Source organism: Nanorana parkeri, unplaced genomic scaffold, assembly GCF_000935625.1.
Source record: "Nanorana parkeri isolate BGI_ZX_2015 unplaced genomic scaffold, ASM93562v1 scaffold805, whole genome shotgun sequence".
In the NCBI taxonomy this organism is placed as follows: domain Eukaryota; kingdom Metazoa; phylum Chordata; class Amphibia; order Anura; family Dicroglossidae; genus Nanorana; species Nanorana parkeri.
In genome coordinates, this window is record NW_017307073.1 from 208,471 (window position 1) to 218,538 (window position 10,068).

The 10,068-nt window shown below is 45.9% G+C and overlaps 1 protein-coding gene across 1 annotated transcript in view; it reads right to left on the bottom strand.

Annotated features, from left to right (window-relative positions):
* Positions 1–7,836: 7,836 nt before the first annotated feature.
* The window catches only part of CUNH21orf59 (chromosome unknown C21orf59 homolog), an 18,129-nt gene continuing 15,897 nt past the window's right edge, over positions 7,837–10,068 (bottom strand). The window contains exons 5-7 of the mRNA XM_018565003.1: positions 9,409–9,540; positions 8,765–8,860; positions 7,837–8,052 (exon numbers count right to left, since the gene is read on the bottom strand). Coding sequence (XP_018420505.1) covers positions 7,942–8,052; positions 8,765–8,860; positions 9,409–9,540 — 339 coding nt within the window. The 3' untranslated portion in view covers positions 7,837–7,941. The remainder of the gene's footprint in view (positions 8,053–8,764; positions 8,861–9,408; positions 9,541–10,068) is intronic.

A 10,068-nucleotide genomic window follows, 5' to 3' on the forward strand; every position in this document is an offset into this window, starting at 1 on the left:
GCTCTATTCAAATGGGTGAAACCAGCAGACCTTTGAAGGCATGTTCTACTGTTTGCAAAAAAGGACCATATTGCAAAAAAAATAAAAAGACATTTAATATGTTTTAGCTTTGGAGCCTGCAAAGCACTGTAACCGTGATAGTGGATTGTGGGTGCAATGATCCGGCTCCTGCAGACTCTTCCCCCAGCCCAAGGGCTTCAGTTATGGAGTAGGAGGACGTTATCAATGGACTACAAGTGCAGTGGCATCATTAAACTTATACTCCATTGAGAATTGAGTCCTGTGAATGGATCTGTGTAGGAGGAGCTGAATTCATAAAGAAACAGAATCCAGCAGGAGGAAGCTCCCCACCAATAATTCAAGGGCGGGGGCTGCGGAATGTCTCTGTGTTTTCCATGTTCCACCCATGTTCCCATTTACACAGAGCTGTAAAGGTGGAATTAACCTTTAAAAAGCGGTAATAACATCACTTGTGTGCTGCCACCAAAGGGTTTTGTAGTCTAAACGCTTCAGAACAAAGAGACCAGATGGGCTTCATGTTATTTTCCCATCGCCTGTTTGTGTAAATAGCATGACCACATAAAAGCGTCTTTAAGGATGACATTTGTATCTGAAAGCTGAATAAACACGGGAATAATACAAGAAAACAAGATGCGAGTCAATTCTCATAGAAGAGTTCTTATAATACGTCTCCAGTTTAAATGTTTTTTTAAAAACAAATATCTCCCACCCTTCCCCATATTTGCAAACTCCCTCCATTCTCCAGCGCTGCCCTCCAAGTCCTCCTCCACTCCTGGCCACCACTTGTCTTTTAGATTGTATGAACCTACTTCCTGTGAGCCCAGGCTGCCACTGGCACACTTCCAGGGCATAATTGTCGGTATCCGTTCCGGCGTCTCAGTATACCGCGAGCTGAAGCTCGCGCTATACTGAGCTTTGGGTGATGGGAGGACGCTAGTTTGTGTCCTCCCATTACCCCTGAGATAACTATGGGGAAAAGCCCTGACCTCATAGTTCTCCTTTAAAGAGGAACTCTAGGAATGTAAAAGTTTAACACTCGCAGGGGGGCTACCCACCCCCAACCCCGCCGCTCTTAACTGTTAGTTTTGGTCTAGGGTCTAGGGGGCGCAAATAAAAAAAAAAGATATATCCACCCGGCTGCTAGACCATTCCCCGTAGCCCCTCCCCCCCCACACACTCTCCCCTGGCTCCAGCAGCCTAAGGACCCGTGGAATTATCATGTCTTATGAGGGTCTATTCAGCTGTATTAGATGTGAGGATTCCGAGGGACATACCACAGCCGGATAGGAGCAGGAGAGAGGTGAGTGGTCACCGCCGCAGGAGCAAGGATCAGATGGGTATCTCTTCCGTATTCTGGCCCCGAGACCAAAATGAGCAGTTAACCCTTGCAGTTCGGGGTATCCCTAATGCAAAGGGTTCGACTTCTTTTCATACCTGGAGTTCTTCTTTAACGCAGATCCTGGGGACATGTTGGCCCTGTGTAGTAAATCCTCTTCTCTATCTTTGGACAATGGCGGCACTATACACGGACACAGGGTCATTATGGGAGATTTTTGATGTGGTCAGCACAGGGATAATTGCATTTTAAGAGTATATATTATATGTAATTACATGTCATCATAATTAATTACCAGTAAAAGCTCGCTCTTGTGCTAACAGGGAATGCAGATTAATACCGCCGCCGATGTTACGCCTAATGATATGTTTTGGCTGGAAATGAAAGGCCTGAAGCTCAGAAGTCAGGTATCAGCCATTATGACTGCTTCAGAGGACGCGCGATCAAGCTGAGTGATAGCCAAGGACTTGTGCTGTTTATTACATGCTGGTGTAAGGATGACAATAAGAGTCAGAACCATGAGAAATGGACCACAGAAGCCGATCTCACCCCCATGTATGAGCAAGACGTGCTAATAGACTAGAAGGGATCACTTGTGACTCATACAGATCTACAAACAGTGCTCCATATGATGTCCCATGATGAAGGATAGTGAAGCATTATAGAGTGGGGATGCACCAAAACCAATATCCTCCTGAGACTACGCACAACTCTCCTGAGAGCCCTCACAACTAACCTGAGACCACGCACAACTCTCCTGAGAGCCTGCACAGCCCAACTAAAACCACGCACAACTCTCCTGAGAGCTCCCTCACAACTAACCTGAGACCCCGCACAGCTCCCCTGAGAGTCCGCACAGCTCACCTGAGACCCCGCATAGCCCACCTGAGACCCCGCACAGCTCTCTTGAGACACTGTGCAGCTCTCCTGTTAGTCCGCACAGCCCACCTGAGACCCCGCACAGCTCTCCTGAGAGCCTGCACAGCCCACTTGAGACCCCGCACAGCCCACCTGAGACCCCGCACAGCCCACCTGAGACCCCGCACAGACTACCTAAGACCCCGCACAGCTCTCCTGAGAGCCCGCACAGCCCACCTGAGAGCCCGCACAGCCCACCTGAGAGCCCGCACAGCTCTCCTGAGAGCCCGCACAGGCCACCTGATACCCCGCACAGCTCACCTGATACCCCGCACAGACTACCTAAGACCCCACACAGCTCTCATGAGACACTGTGCAGCTCTCCTGAGAGTCCGCCCAGCTCACCTGAGACCCCGCACAGCTCTCTTGAGACACTGTGCAGCTCTCCTGTGAGTCCACCTGAGACCACGCACAGCCCACCTGAGACCCCGCACAGCTCTCCTGAGAGCCCGCACAGCCCACCTAAGACCCCGCACAGCTCTCCTGAGAGCCCGCACAGCCCACCTGAGACCCCGCTCAGCTCACCTGAGACCACACACAGCTCACCTGATACCCCGCACAGACTACCTAAGACCCTGCACAGCTCACCTGAGACCCCGGACCGCTCACCTGAGACCCCACACAGCTCACCTGAGACCCCACACAGCTCACCTGAGACCCTAGAGACATCAGGCCGTCACCCCAGAACAAGAGTATATAGCTTCATATTATTCTGCAATGCTTTATAATGTACTGCTGGGACTTGTAGTTCTCTATAGCTGTTGCCATTCTGCATTGCTGTATAATGTATTGCTGGGATTTGTAGTCTTCCACAGCCGGTGCCATTCTGCATTGCTGTATAATGTATTGCTGGGATTTGTAGTCCCTCTACAGCCTTGAGTCATTGATAGAACTACCAGGGTCACAGCTGTAACCGGGCCAGTGCCCGCACCCTCCTTGTGACGCCACTGTGCCCCACTTACTCTGCTGCCATAGGCACTGGCCAAGGAGTGCCCTTATGGTCAATACAACTCTTGTGATTAGCAAACTGTTATCAGTCATGCAGGGTGTACTGTTGTCCTGGCTTTCTATCTAGCTGTAGGCACCCTGTACCCTAGAAAGTGAAATGTGCAGTCACTGACATTCAGATGTAGAAGACATAATGTAGATTGTGTTGGGTTCATTCATCTCACTCCGTTATCTTCCCACTGCCGTATTGTAGGGTGTTCTGGCACTTTCTTATGTAATAGTTTCAATTTCTTTTTTTTGCTGGTTCATATTTCTGTGTTTTGCTCCTACGGGATTCTTTCCAGACTATAGCCAGCTTGTTCCGCAGAAAGACTTCATCCTAGAATACTTCTATTGTGTCCCGCTCACAATGGAAATGTCACAGCGGACAACAATGCATGGAGATGGAGGCGCTCGGCCAAAAGCTAGGCGGCTCCTGGAAGGGTAAACGCTCGTTCCGGCCGGACTCTCGCCTCTCTCAGTGGTCGGAATTTAACATTTCCAACATCCGGCTCTGGCATCTCGGATCATTCACCGGCAAAGCCCAAATATAAATCCGTGCCGGATTATTAGATACATCTTACAGAATGTCCTTCAGGATCGGCCTGGAAACAAAGCGATCATTTGTAACATTGTCAGAAAATACACCGTGGAAGGTCAGACTTTTCTGTTCATGTAATTTCACATACACTATATTGCCAAAAGTATTGGGACGTCTGCCTTTACACGCACATGAACTTTAATGGCAACATCTGACGCCATTACTTGCGGCTCTCTCCTGTCCAAAGATCTGAATCATCGAGCAGGCCGTGAAGGATCATGGGGCATACACAGTACAGATCTTCATCCGGGATAATAGGAGAGACACAGGGTAAGTCATTGCACGCAGCCGTGAGGCTACACACGCACAGACTCTGTGGGACACAGAAGTCTGCACTGGATCTGAGACAGGCACCAGCACTGGAGGGACTCCTGAAAACTACATGAAAGAAGAAGATGATTGGATCAAGAGGCATCATTTAGGGTAAGCATGGGGGGGATTTTTTATTCTAATGTCCCTTTAACACGCATCACGGTACCTGGAGGGTGAGGTGTTATGGCAGCTCATAAGGGGACGGAAGTTCCGTCTTCATAGTACAATGACCGGGGTGTCGGCAGGCAGGCGACACAAGAAGAATGTTATCACCTTCTGGCTTTACATCGTGATACAAGGAAATGAACATTGCGGAGATGTGTGACTGTGAATCTAGACATATGGTTGTGCTGGAATTCCACAACACACCGCAGAACAAATATAGAAGTCATTAGGAGTTTGTTTTATGTCAATACACATTGAAGTTGTTTTCCCCGTTTACACAATCTCTGAAATGTAATCCTGCAGGTAACGTCACCGATGGAGCAAATATATAAAATGTCTGAAGGATTGTTCAGAGGACTAGGTGGGCGAGAGTGTTCTGAAGATCAGTGAAAGCACAAGCATGATCAGCTACAGTCTACGTATTAGAGGGAAGGGGTAGACCAGGGGTGGGCAACCTCAGCACTCCAGCTGTTGTGGAGCTACAAGTCCCAGGAGGCATTGCAAGACTCGAACAGCCACAGCCCGGAGATAGAGGTATGATGGGATTGGTAGCTGGAGTGCCAAGGATACCCACCGCTGAAGTAGACGGATCATTTAGGCTTCACAACTTTGCATTGCAGTAAAATGCGCGGTAATGTAAAGCATGGAACCCATCACGTACAGCAAGGCCCTGCGTGTGGTACATACTTGCATAAGGGTCATGTGAGGTTTCTTGTGTGGTGGATGCCCATCCATAATTAGGATATGTCGCCAGCACACCAACAAAGTTGTTTCAAAGCTCTTCATTATTGGATGATCACACAGATAAACAGTGTTTTGGGGCTCTTCATTAGGCACGGTCCCAAAACACTGTTTCTCTATGGGATCATCCAATAATAAAGAGCATTGAAACAAGCCTGTTGGGGTGCTGATGACATATCTTATCCATGTTATAAACCATGACCACTCGGGAGTCATTGCGGCACAATGGTCAATTCCAGTATGATGTGCAAAGGCAATATAGTCCACATCGCATAATGTAATACGAGTGAATGTGCATGCACTAAGACATCATACAGGTGTGACGATGGCCTCAAAGCACGAGTTGACTTTTTGTGTAATTGTGTATTAATGCAGCCTGTATTGTGGGACTTGAAAATAGCAGCATATTCTACCCCAGGGGTGGGCAACTCCGGCACTTCAGCTGCGCCCGTTATACACCGATGTTATACACCTACCCGTTATACACCGATGGGAAATAGACATTCTTTCTCCGGCTGTTGCTGGAGGGCTACATCACTGAGAAAAAAGGTATGAGCTGATGATATTCCCGCAAGTTTACTTTAGGCCTCATTTACACTAGAAACGGCCCGCGCGTACAGCTCCGTGCAGGGCAAAATCGGGCAGCTCCCAGGAAGGACAGGTGCTGCGTGTGATAAGTACACAGCCCCCGTCCTTCTCTATGGGACTACATGGCCGTACGCCGCCCTACACGTCCGTGCGGGTGGGGTGAGTGTACTCGTACGCTGACAGGATGGATCCTGTCTGCGTCCGAGATAGGAAACACGCACCCCTACGGACCTGCACTTGAGGTGAGCGTAGGGCGGCGTACGGCCACATAGTCCCATAGAGAATGATGGGAGCTGCGTATTAATCACACGCAGCACCTGTTCTTCCTGGGAGCTGCCCGATTTGGCCCTGCACGGAGCTGTACGTGCGGGACGCTTCTAGTGTGAATGAGGCCTAAAGCTTTATATATAATATTCAGTATACAGTACTTGTTAAGTAAAATGGTCAGCCCACCCGTAGGTGATTTATATATAGCTGGAACCGCGGGGCTCAGTCAGCTGCTGGCTTCCTTTATGTCCTAGATACTCCAACAATAAAATCTTTCTTCTACAACTCCCCAACCTGTTCCTGTGCAACTCAGTATGTTCTAGCACCTCCTGGTGCCTTCTATATCATGTAAAATGAATAATAAAAGCCAACAATGGGAACCCCTCATAATGGCCACAAGAGGTATTCAGACCAGGGAACTCAGCCCAGAAATCTCACCAGTCTCCAACTGTCAGGTGGTTTAACTTTCCAGCAACCATATTGAAATATCAGTTTGGGGTGAACAGACCCTTTATTTTACCTTCCTACTCTTGGCTTTTCAGATGGCTTCTTCCCTCTCGCAATGCCAATGGTTTTTTTCTTCCCATATTTGACAGAAGATTCCACAACTAGAAGTGGACATGCCGGCCATAGAAACCAATCAGAGTCTAGCTTCCTTTTTTCTAGCACAAGTAAAAAAAAAAGTAAAATATAAAATCTTGATTGATTGCTACAGGCAACAAAGAATACTTTTCTTGAACAGGACTTGTAGTATGGTAGTTGTGCCCCCCCAAAAAGGCAATATGAGGGCAAAGAACTAGTCACCAGTATGGTCTGTAGTCTCCATGCAGATGATCTTTTCCCCATTACTGACATACCATGCAGTGTTCTGCGCTGCGTTGAGGCGGCCATCTTGGTGAAGGAGAAGGGCTTTGCTTCATCTCAGAGCTGCCCCCCTTGATGACTGGTGTGGTAATGAAGAAGAAGGAGCAGGGGGGGTACAGAAGGCACTGACCCACAGAAAGAATAAAGCAGAGGCCGATAGATTTGTGCACTACAGATCCCGAGATTTAGCTTCCCCTCCAGCAAGGAGAACAATGAGCAGCACAGCAGACACATCACCAAATCTCCTGAGACTAGCAGTCCAGGGCAGCAGTGCCTTAGATGATCTCACACTGCAGATAGACAACTACGAGCCTTAAAAGGGTACAGGATGTGCACTGGTATATTTCAGGATCATGTCAAAACAAAAAGGTAAAATGGCGGTTGGGCAAAATGAACATTTCTACATGTGCCCTATCACAGACAAATCTTCAGGTTTTGAAGAGGGTCCTTTTTAAAAAATATTATTCCCAATATCACAAATTTGCACTTTACTGACTTAAAGAAGTATGAACATTTTGATATCTATGACGGTTAAAAGAAGCAACAGCATGAACACAGGGATTCCTCTCCGATTCATCAAATATTGACAAAAGATGATCCTTTTACTTCAGAAACGTTATAATAACATTTATACTAGTTTCATCCTATCTGCCCACTATTAAAAGTATTTTAGGATTTTCTCTTAAAACTTGTGTATAGTTGATTTTAGTAATCTAAAAAGAAAACTTAATCTTTAGAATATTAGCAGTGTAAAAATCTCATTTTAGGATATTCTAGAACAGTGACCGGTGATGTTACTTAAATAGAACACAAACCTGTTTCTAAGCTTTAGAGCGCCACACAGTGGCCAATGTTAATAGGAAACTGCTGAACAGGGACTCATTACAGTTTTGCAAAGTGTTTAAATATTCGTAAAGAAAACTAAGTGGACTGCCATTGCTGCCAAGATGCTGGTTGCCTGCCATTTTCTTGAATACCTTATAAATCTTTACCCCAGTAAAAGTAGTAGCAGTACAAAAGCCACAGACACTAAAAATAGAAAGAAAGATCATTTATTTATACAGGACAGGAGGTGACAAATAAAACTTGTCTATGTACTAAATATGTCAGACATTTGTGACTGATAACGATTGCTGGGTTCTCACCCCGGTCTCCATTTAATGTCCTTCACGCCCTGAAACTGTCGTTTTAAGGAGTTATTGTCCGCCCAGTCAGCATTCAGGTATGAAATATCCTCATCCTCTTCAAGTTTCTGGAACCAAGAGACAGATTACAAAACAATGGTTAGTTTCTTGGGGAGCACATAAAAACAATATGCCATTTAGCCATACGTGATATACAGTATAGCTCTACACATTAGGCTTTATCCATACTATAAAACCATCAGTCTGTGTAATCACTAGCCATATGTACAGTTAGTAAAAGGGGCATTAAAAGGAGAACTATGGGGTTGTCTTTTCCCCATAGTTCTCCTTAGGGTAACGGGAGGACACAAACTAATTGGGAGGATCGGGGAGGGGGGAATCCAGCCCCTCCCCCTGTCACGGCAGAGAGCCGTGAAAGGATCAAGAGGCGAGCGAACGCCTGTATGTGTTCGCTCACCTCCCGATCTACTGAGCCGACCTGTAACAGTCATCTAGAACTATGAGGCGAGTGAAAATCACTCACCTCATAGTTCTCCTTTAAATGATCTGCATCTCCGACTGTCATTAATGAAGAATAAATTGTTCCCATTGTGACGTGACAGGAAAAAGCCTCTTTTTAGCAGTCAGTGTCACAATATTTAAGTGGTGAACTCTTTGGTTACTTCTGGGTCACATATTATGATATACTGCTATAAGAAATATTTTATTACTTGTACATGTAGTGGCCAGCACTGGGTTCCTCCCACATCAGGCTGTCATATACTATATGGTGAAACGTTTGTGAACACCTGCCCTTCACACATATGAGCTTGTTGTTACCTTGAGTTCTTCCTGTTTCCTGTGGTAATACATCATCATTTTCTTCTGTTCTTCCTCTGAAATGCCCGGCTCTCGCCCTGGGGCTCCTTGTCCTCTCTAGATGGGATTAAAGCACAAATATATACTCAAGTACACAGGCAGTGATCAAGATCAACTCAAGAGGCCTGCACATCCTATATGTACACTGTCAGCATTCCATGGGCGAATGATCTACATCTCATGCAACCAAAACTGCAGTCTGGTCTGCCAGTGAAAGAAAAATAGATACAACACTGAAGGAGATTCTATTCAAATGAATTAAAGCGCTGATTGGGAGCCAAGATCAGTACCTGGCCTTACAAATGTTCTTTTTGGCTAAATGGCCATAGATTCTAAGGAACACACTCCAAATATTGTGGAAAACCTCCTCGAAGAATCAACGAGCAATGTCCAACAAGCTTGTAAAGCTGTGATAATCAGATGTCCACAAACCATTGGCCTTATAGAGTAATACATTGACAGGCTGAAGAGAAGTGAAGCTAATAATATGGCTGCTTTCACTAGGTTTGGTTGACAGCATATGGTTTCCTACTTTGGATTTATAAAATTCATAATTTGTAAAAAAAAATAATAATAATAAATAAATAAGAAAACTTGTTGATTACCTTTTGTATCTTCACGATTATTTTCGTCTTTTCATTTTTGCCCACGTAGTCAACAAGTTTCTTATTCCTCAGGAGCTCTTTCCCAGCCCACCACAACTGGGCATTGGGTTCTTCAATGACCATCTGTGCAGCCTGTAATACAACAGTGTATGGAGATATTAACAAAAAAGGACTGTGGAATAGAAGAGAAACATCAGCCAAACTGAGCCATAGGTTAGGTTTCAGAATATAAAAAATGAGAAATTCAAAAACAAACTACCATATATATAGATTATATCTGCAGATTTTCTATGGTCAGATGGAAGAAGTGCAACAGATTCCTCCATCTACGCTAAGCTGTGTGGATGGAGGAATCTCCCACTGGGCCAAGCTTCAGTATCTTTCTAGTCAGTCTTGCTGGCTCTTAAAAACACCTGAACAATGCCGCCATCCAATCAGATTGTTCAGGTGTTTTGAGAGCAAGCGGGGCCGACTAGCAAGATACGGAAGCTTGGCCCAGTGGGAGATTCCTCCATCCACACAGCTTAGCGTAGATGGAGGAATCTGTTGCACTTCTTCCAAATGAAGACAGAAAATCTGCAGATAATCTCTAGGTGTATAGCCAGCTTTATAGTCTATAGGAGTGAGCATGGAGTGGTGGCTACTTTACAACACACACAG